This window comes from Penaeus japonicus, unplaced genomic scaffold (genome assembly GCF_977035675.1).
Source record: "Penaeus japonicus unplaced genomic scaffold, GWHDUDI00000001_assembly GWHDUDI00000024, whole genome shotgun sequence".
In the NCBI taxonomy this organism is placed as follows: Eukaryota; Metazoa; Arthropoda; class Malacostraca; order Decapoda; family Penaeidae; genus Penaeus; species Penaeus japonicus.
Genome location: NW_028234426.1, coordinates 31,016,064 through 31,028,563, shown reverse-complemented (window position 1 = coordinate 31,028,563; position 12,500 = coordinate 31,016,064). Strand labels below are relative to the sequence as shown.

The 12,500-nt window shown below is 37.1% G+C and overlaps 1 protein-coding gene across 9 annotated transcripts in view; it reads right to left on the bottom strand.

The window, feature by feature from the left end:
- Positions 1-3,675: 3,675 nt before the first annotated feature.
- LOC122253812 (uncharacterized) overlaps positions 3,676-12,500 on the bottom strand; it is a 47,013-nt gene continuing 38,188 nt past the window's right edge. For 5 of the 9 annotated variants that reach the window (XM_043017139.2, XM_043017137.2, XM_043017138.2 and 2 more), the window contains exons 3-4: positions 10,331-11,502; positions 3,676-8,461 (exon numbers count right to left, since the gene is read on the bottom strand). In XM_043017139.2, coding sequence (XP_042873073.1) covers positions 8,430-8,461; positions 10,331-11,502 — 1,204 coding nt within the window. In that variant the 3' untranslated portion in view covers positions 3,676-8,429. Of the gene's footprint in view, positions 8,462-10,007; positions 10,058-10,330; positions 12,467-12,500 lie in introns of all 9 variants that reach the window. The other 4 variants (XM_043017143.2, XM_086550989.1, XM_043017145.2 and 1 more) reach the window with 3 other exon arrangements.

Here is a 12,500-nt window from a genome sequence, read left to right as displayed (position 1 = left end):
CATTAATAGTAGGTAGGAAGTTTAGGCTTTTTTCAGTAAGGTAAAAAGCTACACATATCAGTACACAGAACTTTTACAGGAAATTATAATCATATGTAATATGTTGTTACCAATTTTAGCAAAACCGTATTTATATTGCTAAAATGAACTACATATTTATCTATATTGCAGTATTACTCTATTGTGGGGCTGCACTTTCCCACACAAAAAGGGAGGGGGGGCGACTATTCCCTACACTCATAGATCCCCCATTGTGTTGGGAATTTAGATGACTGTTACGTGCCTGTCAGATCTTGTGTCAAAGAGTTAGAATGGGTAAAGCTGCAAGAAAGCATGCAACGAGAGAAGCACTCATGAATGGCTTTTTCAAATAAAGCGAAAAATCTTCTGCCTGTTTATGCACTCACTAAAAAATACTAAAATTCTTATGCCTATGTTGATGCCATCTTCATGAAATGCTAAAATTCGTATGCCTATGCTGATGCCTTCTTCAAGAAATGCTAAAAATCTTATGCTCATGTTGAAAGTCTTTGTCAAAATTAATTTATCAACACTTTGACAGCATTTTCAAAAATGTTGCTACAATTAGTAAATAATAACCTCATCCATCTTTGTCATAGCTAGCGTGGTACTAGCCTTGCTAGCTGGTGACATTATCCTTTTGTCAATTTTTCTTCCCTGTAAAAATGAATGATGACAGTCTGATAAAAATATGTTTATTTTTATAGTAGAAATGCTTATTTTCATTGTAGAAATGCATGATGATAGTCTAGTAAAAAAGTAGTAAATTTGGCAATTTTACGCTGGTTCAATTAATTCAATATTATGGATGGGAATGTTAGCTTCGCATTGGTCTCTCTCACTTCAAGTATGTCTCCTGCGTCTCCGTAGGACTCACCGTAAAAAGGATGTGATGGTCCCGTATTGCGTCGCCTTCATTGCAATTTGCAATGAAGTCCATATAAGCGTCTCCTCTGAGTTTTGTTTTTATTTTTGACGAAACAAACGTTGTTTGTGTTCCTTTTATTACCTCCTTGTTATATATATATATATATATATATATATATATATATATATATATATATATATATATATATATATCTGTATATACATACATATATATACATAAACATGTATATATATGTGTATATATATGTATATATATGTATATATATACATATATATATATATATATATATATATATATATATATATATATATATATATATATATATATATATATATATATATAATATATATATATATATTGTATATATATATATATATATATATATATATATATATATATATATATATATTATATATATATATATATATATATATATATATATATATATATATATATATATATATATATATATATATATATATATATATATCTATTCATATATATATATATATATTATATATATATATATATATATATATATATATATATATATATATTCATATATATAGTCAAATTAGCAATTAATCCTTCAGTCTATTCCACTGATTCCATCTGCAGTGTCAGAACTTGAATAAATTCTATAATGATGTACTCTTTATTGCAGAGTCATTTAATGTTGGATTCTCCGTAGTATATTCAGATATGAATATTTTTATCTTCAGTGTATCATTTTAACTCCGAAAGATAAAAAAGTCGGTCATTTTATTCAGTCAGTGAATTACAAGAGTTACTGAAAAAAAACTTGATGGTCCTCTAAACATAGTTTGAATATAAAACATCGGTAAGCCGTTTCATTATTCAGCAAACTTACCATATTGTGTTACAATTATAGTTTTCCAAATTGATTATCGTATCCGTAGATGTAACATCTGAAATACAAAATCTCTATTTACAGACAAAAAAGCAGTCAAACAAATACTATAATTTCATTTGTTCGCTATGTGACGTTACTGCAATGCAAAGCGCTTTGTTGCAAGGGTGATCATGAGGATGATTTGTCTAAAGAAATGCAACTGCTGTCCATATTTGCATTAACGGTGTTAGTCCACAGGATTTTCATTTTTCGAGCGTTTACCATTACGCACTCGCTCAATTTTATCATACACTATTCAAATGTAATTTATCCTTATCTGTTTATTCAGTCGTCGTCTGTATCTCTAAATAAAAAAAATACAGTATATTGAAAAAATCTAAATTTATTACTTGAACATTACATATAGAGAAGTTACTTTTTAAAGAATTCGATAAAGTTAATGATGGCGATTCCTACGAACATTCACCAAACCAGTGGATAATAGAGTCCCCGAATGTACTATTGTCATAGCTTGTTTACCCTCCCTGACAGCCACACACGGTCTCCCTCACCCCCTGCCAGCTCTCCTACGGTATAGGATGGCGCCTCACGTGCTGCTTCTCTTGTTGCAACGCCGTGCTTCCTCCCTTGTGAATCATGCTACATTCGCCGTCTCATCCTTGCACGTTTTCTCTTGCAATAGAAATATGCATTTAGTCAAATTGAAGGTCCTATTTTTATCAGAACACACGTCTATGTGTGCGCGCAATTGCTTGATTTTGTGTGTGCATATGAGTTTTGTGTGTATCTCCGTGCGTTTGTGTTTATTTTTCTGTGTCTGTATATGTAGGTGTTTTTGCGTGCGCGGTCTTGCGTGTGTAATATACTCACACACATACACACACACACACACACACACACACACACACACACACACACACACACACACACACACACACACACACACACACACACACACACACACACACACACACACACACACGCGCGCGCACACATTCACACTCACTCACACACACACAGACACACACACACACGCGCGCGCGCACACATTCACACTCTCTCACTCTCACGCACACTCACACTCACTCACACTCACACACACACACACACACACACGCGCGCGCGCGCACACATTCACACTCACTCTCACACTCATTCTCACAGACACACACACACAGATGCGCGCGCGCGCACGCACACATTCACACTCACTCTCTCATACACACACACACACACACGCGCGCGCGCGCACACACACACATCCACACTCACACTCACACTAACACACACACACGCACACACAGACGCGCGCGCGCACGCACACATTCACACTCACTCACACACACACACTGATCTATTAGAAACAACTTATTCTTCCAATGTAATATTAATGACAATACAGCATTGGTTCTCGACTCATACATTAATCCTAAATAAATGCATTTGGGGTTACATGACCATAAAATCGTAAGGTATGGTGCATGTGCATTACATGGCAACAAGTTACATACTTTCTAGAAACAACAAAGACATGTTATTTGCTTTTACTGCAAGTCTAAAATAAAATGATTGATCAAGCATTAAATAAATGTTAATCAAGGGTGATATGTATAATGATAAATCAATGTTTGGCCGCCATTAAAGGCAACTTCTTGTAGAACCTTTTTCCATGCTTAATTCTAAGTCACATCTTTGGGAGTTACTCTAAAACTTCATTGAATTAAATAAGACAGTATTTAGAATCTTCAACTTATGTTATGTTTTGCATGCACATTTCATTTATTGGCTTACATCTATATCTGGAGTAAACTCCCTTTTATCCTTTAATTCTGAGTCATTATGTACAGCATTTATACATTATACAGTATTTTATAAGAAATAAAACAAGACATTGTCTGATCTGATCTTTATTTTTGAGTATTTCAAACTACATGTTGCATATATATCAGCTCAGCACTGACTATATTGTCTAGTCCCTACCATCTTCCTCCTACTCTAAATATAATCACGACACTTTGAAGTTACTCCCTACCACTTCATATATCTCGTACAAGACTACATCATCCAGATATATAACAAAGTACACAAACTAGAGACTCTCTAAAAATAGCACAGAATTTCCTAGTGAATAATTTCAGCTTCTAGATTTTCATCTCTTACCATGTACAAAATGATTACTATTCTTTTTTGTTCAAAATTCACAAGATAACCATTTTCTCCAATAACAGCAATAGACAAAACATAATATTGCTTCACTTAATTCAAAATATGTTTGCATAATGGGCGGGCCCTCAGGCACACATGCTGGGCCCTACTGGTGCGTGCAGCTAGAGTGCCAGGTGCCTGTACTATTAGGTTGGGGCGAGATATCCATCCTTATTTAACTGGTGAAACAATTTTCTCCATTTGCTGAAGCAAAAAATGTATAATCTTGCCCTGACCAATCATATCTACAATGCACCTATATGGTCATCATCCAGCCACCCACATCTTCAGCCAAGGCTCTACCTCACCAGGTGGGTGATTCCGTGGCACGCACATGCGAGTACATTAGTTGTAAAAACAAATGCCTATCACAGGAGGCAACTCTCCAACCTCGACAGTTTGTGCCAAATGCTCCAATGTGCAATGTTAACTTGTGCATAGCAGTGGGAGTTATTTCTCCCTATTGTTTCATGGATAGAATAAACTTTTTGCACTTCACCTGTTTCCTGTAAGCAAAGGAATGTTTAATACCTGGTTATGTAATACCTTCAGGGTACTGTGTCAAAACCATTATGAAAATAATATCCCTCTCATGCATTCTTACTGGCATTATCTAACTTCCTTTAAACAATTCAGACTGAGAATACTGATGTAACTACTGCTATAAAATAATTGTGTGATTTAATCATCTTTTGCAAATAAATGTTTTAAAATCAAGAACTAGCAGTAATTGCATAAAATCATCAGTCTGCGACTGGAATCTGGCATATACTAATCATACAAGAGTCTGGGACAGGATTGGCAAAATAAAATACAGTTGGAGCTAAAGGGGCAGGATTTGCTAAAGGGGAGAGGAACCTGTTTAGGCGAGGAACTTGGGTTGCGACATGGCTGCTCCAGTCCATCTTTGAACTGGGCTCTGGTAGGAATGGTTTGGATTCTGCTTCCATGTGTAGAACATAGGAACTAATCTCACACACAGAATCAGATAGCCCAATGCCACACCACTTACACCTGCTAACATCACAAAACTTACTTTTTAATCAGTAGTGTTTAAAACTTCTGCAGAATGCTCATGGTAGGCAAGGGTGACTGATGGGATAAAACATGGGTCAGGAGGTAGAAGGGTGGGTTTGGGACGGAGGCTTTGCTCCCCACCGTCAGACTAGCATTTGACACTATCACGACTTCACAGCAGCAACTTGCTGCTTGGACCTCCCTAGAACTCCTCGCACATTAACTAGAAATTGGAATACACAAGATTTCCTTACAACTTATTTAAAACTAAATCTTTATTGATTGAATATAACACAGAAATAATGGATAAAAAAGAAATGATTGTCTTGAAAAATGTCACAACCTCTACTACATCGTTTTGATGTAGATGGGTGTGGCCACTTTGAGAACAAAGTACAGTACTTTGGGTGACTATCTATCCTCTCTGTCATTAAATTAATATGAATTGCTCAGTGGGAGATTAAACTAAACTAATTATTCTATCACTTGTGCGAGGGCCAGAGGAGGCCTCAACATAGGACCCACATTACCGGGGAGCGAACCCTCTACCCTGAGGCTTCATCAGGACTACATTATTAAGCATGGAAGTGAGTCTTGGGTGTATGCAAAAGTACTCAGAGAACAAAATTTACGTAAAAGACTGAAAAATAAATGAAAGTAAAGAAGAAGACCAAGAGTTGAGTAAAATTATACTTGAAAATCCACAATACACACCAAGACATCACCAAGTGACAGTCAGTGCTGGGGGAGGAGACCAACCATAGCATGATCATAAGAGATTCCTCAAAGGGGAGTAACTCGATATCACGAATTATGATAATACTGATCATGTCAATAAACAATATGTTCAATGCTATGACTGGTTTCCAGGCACATCAACATTCATTTATCACACTTCAAGGCCCAGTAAAGGACCTAATCATGGCACAAATATTGATCACAACAGAAGTTCAGGTCTGTTTTAAAATCAGCTTTTGAATATGTCAGTTATGTATATCATGTATACGTATAGGAAAAAACATTTGCCAAATTCTAATAAAAATCAGAAGCAAATTAATTGACATTCACAAGAAGAGATTCACATTATGAATACCTGAAAATCTACTATGATCACCAATTCACAACCACACCAGCACTGTCCGTCAAAAGCTGCGAGGTGGCACAGGGGGTTCACATATGGCGGGGGATTTCTGATACTGTGGGAAATTAAGGATGGAGGAAGCTGCTGAGGAGGCACAAGCATGACTACAAAAAAAATCCCACTTTCATGGTTATTCTATGTTGCAAGAACTACTTACTTGCTTCATTAAATCACAACAAAATGCATATCAAAGTGTGTTATCATTATACAGGTGTTTATCCTTAAATGCAGGGCTTGTAGTGCTTGGCCTCTCCAGCAGCTTCCCCTGTGTTTCCTGAGCTGCCTAACGAGTCACGGGCTACAGGGAATGTCTTTTCATTAATCTATCACCTGTGAGGTAGTAACTACAAATTGGGAAGCAAAAAGACTGCTAGTTATTACCACCTATTGCATAGGACAAATATACAGAAATTTATATTAAAAAAAAACTCTATAAAGGAGATTACAAAAAAGCTTCTGTAAAAATAAAGAGGAACTTAACATCTACCCTGATATAGTACATTAATATCATACCTTCAATTATCACTTGTATGCACCACTTAAATTTGTGGACTTAAATAGCTGTGCAATCACCAGTTTCTTCAGACAAGCAGAAGATCTTGGAAAGCTATATGCAGTGAAGGCAATGCTGCAGAACTTTCTCACTGAAGAGAGAGCAGTCTTATCACATAATTACTGCTGAACAGAAAATATAGTTGACATAATCAGGGGAGGCTAGCCAGTGCATACAAGGTCAATCCATTGGTAGTACAAGCAGCTTCTTAGCATTGGCTCGATATTTCTGTATTTATTTTTGCATAAATGACTGCATAAGCCTTCTGTTCTAAAGACCATTGTGTTTCCAACATTGATGAACCATTTTTTCCCCCTAATTTTCAACATTGAACACAATATTCTATTATCAAGCTTTGTGAGTATATAGGCCAAGACTCTACATCTTTTTTATCTTCTAGTTCTGGAAGACTAATAATAGGCTGGAAAAGGGGTACCCTATCTTCCCATTAAGGCAACATACTTGCTCAATGTGATTAAGTAGATTGTCCTTATCCTACAACATAAATATACTGCAACTGTAGTCAAAAGACAGAAAAAAATATATAAGTACAATATTTACAAGTAAAATTATGTTCTTGTATTTAGATCAGACAGACATTTATTTATTACTTAATGCATAATCATACTTGAAAAAATAAAAAAAAATAAAAATAAAACAACAAAATACAAGGCCATATAGTACATAAAAAAAATATATATACTGAGAATTTGGGGGGTGGATGGGTGGGTATGGGGATCTTTTGGGCAGTCAAACGGCGAAATAATTTCACGAGCCTTGGCCTTTATACGACACAGAGCTCCTCTAGCAGGCGCTGCTCCACATGAGGTATTAATTCGTCACTGGGCAGGTTGAGACTCAGTAGGATGTGCCTTTGTGTGCGCCTTTGTAATCTCTCTGCAAGATGGGAAGCCTGGAGATTCTGGGCATCAGAAGAGCCGAGGAGAGTGGTAACAGCTGAAGGACCCAGGCGGGACCCTAGAGCTGCCACCATGCCCTCCAAGTTGCCCTGCTCGGTCCCTACCCAGACATACACACTGCCTGATAGGTTTAACAGATGGTAATACATAGTAATGTCTCCTTGTTGACTACAGAACTCCTGTAAGCCGAGGCCTGGTGCAATCTCATCCATGCCTTCCATAATTTCTTAATTATTATAATATTTTCTCTCGCAAAAGTAAGTAAAATCTATCACTTCACTCCTTTCCTGCAAAAGAAAACACACTTTCTTAAGCTATAATGGCCTTATCCTTTCCTTGCTCAGTTCTCCTCCTGACTTGCTGGAAAAATTGCTCAAATCTTCACAAGCATCACTTCATCACAGCCAGGCAACTTCACATTAAAAAAAAAAAATTGCAGTCCCACATTAGTTACTTGTTTGTGAGTCTGTCCTTTTTAATATTAAAAATCATTTGCATGCATAATACTTCATGTGGCTTTATTTTATTATTATTTATTATTATTATTATTATTTTTCTTTCAAAGGCAATTGTACTTGTATTTTTTTTTTTTTTTGTTATTTTTTTTAAGTATACAGAACAACACAGACGTTCTACAGAAGCTAATTCACTCTAAGTTTTGCACATTACAAACTACACTCATATAGGCAAAGAATAGGTCTCTTTATTTCTTCTGTGTTTGCTTGTGTTTTACAAAGTGCAGCTTGAATGGTATTTGGGAAGTAATGACTGGAGATAGGAACTTTTTGCTACTTTGGGTTTGTTGTGTCTCAGATTTCACAATCAGCTTCCTTTGTCATCTCTGGAAAAAGAAGAAAATGGAATCAGTCTGTGACATGGCGGTGGGTAATGAAAATTGGTGAAGAAAAATGAGTTATGGAAATGTGTTCTGTAAAAGTACATTATTTCACCTGGGGATTACATTACATCACACATTCTAGTAAAGCATGTTTATAGGAATAGTACCTTACAGAGCTTCTTGCAATCAAGTGATAATAATCTGTGCATTAATAGCAATAACAAAAATACAACACTGCGTATCCCCCATGCACCATGCCTCTCTATGTCTATATTGCTATGCTTGATAAGCCTCTTATTAATGTCTTGTTGCTAGTTCTCACCATTCATTAGCTAGTAATGCACGTATATAGGTTTCCTCTGTTGAAATTACGATGTTTCAGCAAATTATATTCGGTATCTCTACGGTGTTGTTTTTCTAAGGGTTGCAGCCGCCAGCAGACAGCGTGGGGTGTGCATCTTTCTTGATTTGCATTTCGAACATATACAATAGTATGTGTCATAAGTCGTGGTAATTGTATTATGTTTTATAATATTGATGTGGATTTTGTGTGTTGCTCTGAATATTATTGATTATTCACAGCATACCACCTGATTTTCAACTTTTGAAAGATGGTATGCCCGTTTGCCGCTAAAACGTTAAAAAAACTAATGTGACAAACATGGTTCCATGGATACGATTGATATATAATAATCTATATAAGGGAACATACAAATTTGTGACTCAATCAACACACACGAATGCGAATACATCAACAAACACTCAACAATCTCTCTCTCTCTCTCTCTCTCTCTCACACACACACACACACACACACACACGCACACGCACACGCACTCACACTCACACACTCTTTCTCTCTCTCTCTCTCTCTCACACACACACACACACACACACACACACACACACACACACACACACACATATGATCTATTGTACTGCAATACCTACGATCCAAAAACTATTTCTGATTACAAACATAGCAACACAGATAATGAAGTTGGTACATGGATGATGTACATTTCTCAAATTTGCTGGATATGCCACTATGAGAAAGAACTTCACTTTATGAAAGTTGAAAGTTTGTAAGTGCAACCATGCATGTGCAGGTAACAATGATGAGTTTGATGTTATTTAATGGTCTTTTTTTTATAATGCCTATAACGAATATCATATATTAAGTATTAATATTTGTATGAATGATTAATTTCTTTAGAATGAGTGCACAGTACTCACCTTAAGGCATAAGATTGTAATAGACAAAAAACATTTTTATTTAAGTGAAAAGTAATATCTAACCGTTGATGTATTTTTTACACAAAAATACACTCTTATCTACTTCCATCCACTTGTTGCTGGTGAATGCCATTACTGAAGTTGATAAGCTTGTCAAAATTTAATTTAGGTTAATATTATGGGCATCAACAGGTCTCACTTTCCCCCTTTACTAAATTAACCTAGCTTTTTCCATGCAGCTTTTTGAAGTTAACCTTCCATCTGAAACTTGTAAAAATTTAGTATGTGATGCCACAAACATCATTATAATTACCTTTGTGAAATCTACTACACAGCCATGTTTTTTATGTATCTAGTAGTTTTCTGAAAAAGAAAAGAAATTAATGAATATTGGCAGATCTACAAATAAATATCAGCATGCAGTTATTATGTAAAAAAAGAATTCACACAAAATATGAGCAGAAACATGCAAAAAAAACTTCAAGGGACAGGTCAGGAGTCTACAGTCAATATTTAAATTTTGGTAGCTAAGGCAATCATGCTGCCGGCAACTGCCACTAAACACCATCACCATGCAAAATTTTCCAGTGAGAACCCATGCTGTCCTCTCTGATTTTAATCAGGATAAAGTGTTACCTTCATCACTACTAAAGGCACCCTTGCCCTCACTTGGCCTTGCTGAAGAGAGGTCCAATGCAGCTGCAGTCAGGCTGTTGGAGCTGCCTAGGAGAGATGAGGGGGGTGCCTTGAGGGTCGAGGGGGTCTTTGTCAGGGGGGAGCTGCCAGTGGAGGATGGGGTGGAAGTAGGCACAGCCGACAGCTGACCAGAGTTCAGTAGAGAAAGTAAATTGACATTCATTCCCATGGAAGTCAATGGGCTTGAGGATAGATGGCTCTGGTGATCTGACATTCCACCATGTGTTCCACTGGAGGATACAGGAACACTGTTACCGTTAGGCTGTGAAGACCCCATATTTTGGTAGATGTTCTTCAGTGTCTCTATATAATAACTTCTAGCTGCTTCTGAATAAACAGTCTTCATGAGGTCGGGGTTAGTCAGCATTGTCTGCATGAGGGTCTGGTTCATAGCAGCTATCATCAAAGGATTGAGAGGACTTAGGGGATTTAACATGTTCATTAAGCTGGCATTAGGATTCTGCTGCTGATGCTTTTGGTGTTGTTCCAGCTGCTTTTGCTGCTGCTCCATCTGCTCCCGCTGTTGTTTTTGTATCTTTTCCAGCTCCTTCTCCCGCAAAACTTGGAGCTCTTTCTCTCTCTGCTGTTGAAGTTCTCGTTCTCGCTCTTTCTCAGCTAACTTTCTTTCCTCATATTCTTTCATGTCTTTGATATATCTCTGACGGTCTTGTTCTGATAGCTCTACAAACTTTTTCTTTTCCTCATCACCCATGTTCCTCCACAATTCCCCTGCTCTCTTGCCAAAATCAGCAAACTGTGGAAACTCCTTCCCTTCCTCCATCAATTTTCGTTTGAAATAAGCACAGAAGTGCATAAATGGAGTGCAGGCCTTCTTGGGCATGTCAGGTTGCCTACGCCTCTTCTTTTTACGTCTGCGTGTAGGTCCTGGGAGTGTAACTGCCTGAGGAGCCATTCTGCCAGCAGATGGGCCTTGTAGCAGAGCTTCATAGGACCTCATCATGCTGCCATTCTGTCTAGCCTGTGCAGCAGCTGCAAGGCTCCCAAGACCTCCCAGTCCGCCAAGGCCCCCCCCAAGACCCCCACCACTGCCACTTGCCAACAGCTTGAGCAGGTCCGTCTGTGATGGGGCACCACTCGTCCCATTCTCCCCACTGTAACAGCCAGAATAACAACTAACAACCACTGCACACTTCAGTCTCACAATTTCTATACTCACCAGCTCTATTAGTATCCATACTAGATCTTGAAAACAAAATTTCTGTGCCCTTTCATAATTCTGGAAGTAATATTTATACTATTGAATCCCCTGCAAGACTCTAAACGAGGGATAATTCTGAGCTTCATCCACTCCGTACTCACCAATACATGTAGTGTTGTTCAGTGCAGAGTAGAGTGAATTATATACAAATAGTGCAAAGTACCAAAGATTGTGGAAACATGGAAAATGTCATGATGCTAAGCTTATCACAAGCTTGTGCCTACAATGGAAAATATCTCCATTCCTAAACCCTTGCAAAGTACATTGAAATAAGAAGTAAACATGGCAAATTCAAAGCAAGATTAAACATTAATATTGTTTGAAAAAAGCAATCCAAATGACAATAAAATGGAATCAGAAAATATGAATTTATGAGAAATCCTGACCCATCCCCTAGAAACAACTTTTTGATATGCTGTTAGAACTCCAAACAGCAATGCTCAAAAGGATCAAATTTAAAATATTTAAGATAAACCACAGAAAAATGTTAAAGTTATTAGTGGAATCCAAAAAAACATATATGAGCCAAAGAAGCTACAAACCCTTTTGCAAAAAACACACCGTGCATCAAATGTCAGTAAACAGAGCAGTCAAAACATCTGGGCAAATATGGTAAAATAAGGAGCACTGGATAAACCATTTCATAGTCCACTGCCTGAGGCAGGAAAGCATTGCACTGGCAGAGTGAAAATCTATTGCTTAATTCCTGTTATACCTTAAAATGGTTGACCCAGGCAAAAATGGGAAAGACAAGAAATTCCCTTCCATGGTGCAAAAAAATTGTCAAGTTCACAGAAACTGATCAACTCAGCTTTTCTCACTCAGCCAATTACATACCAGTATCTCGCACCCTGTTCCTTTGGCACATGAAGAAGAACAAACAAATCAGAT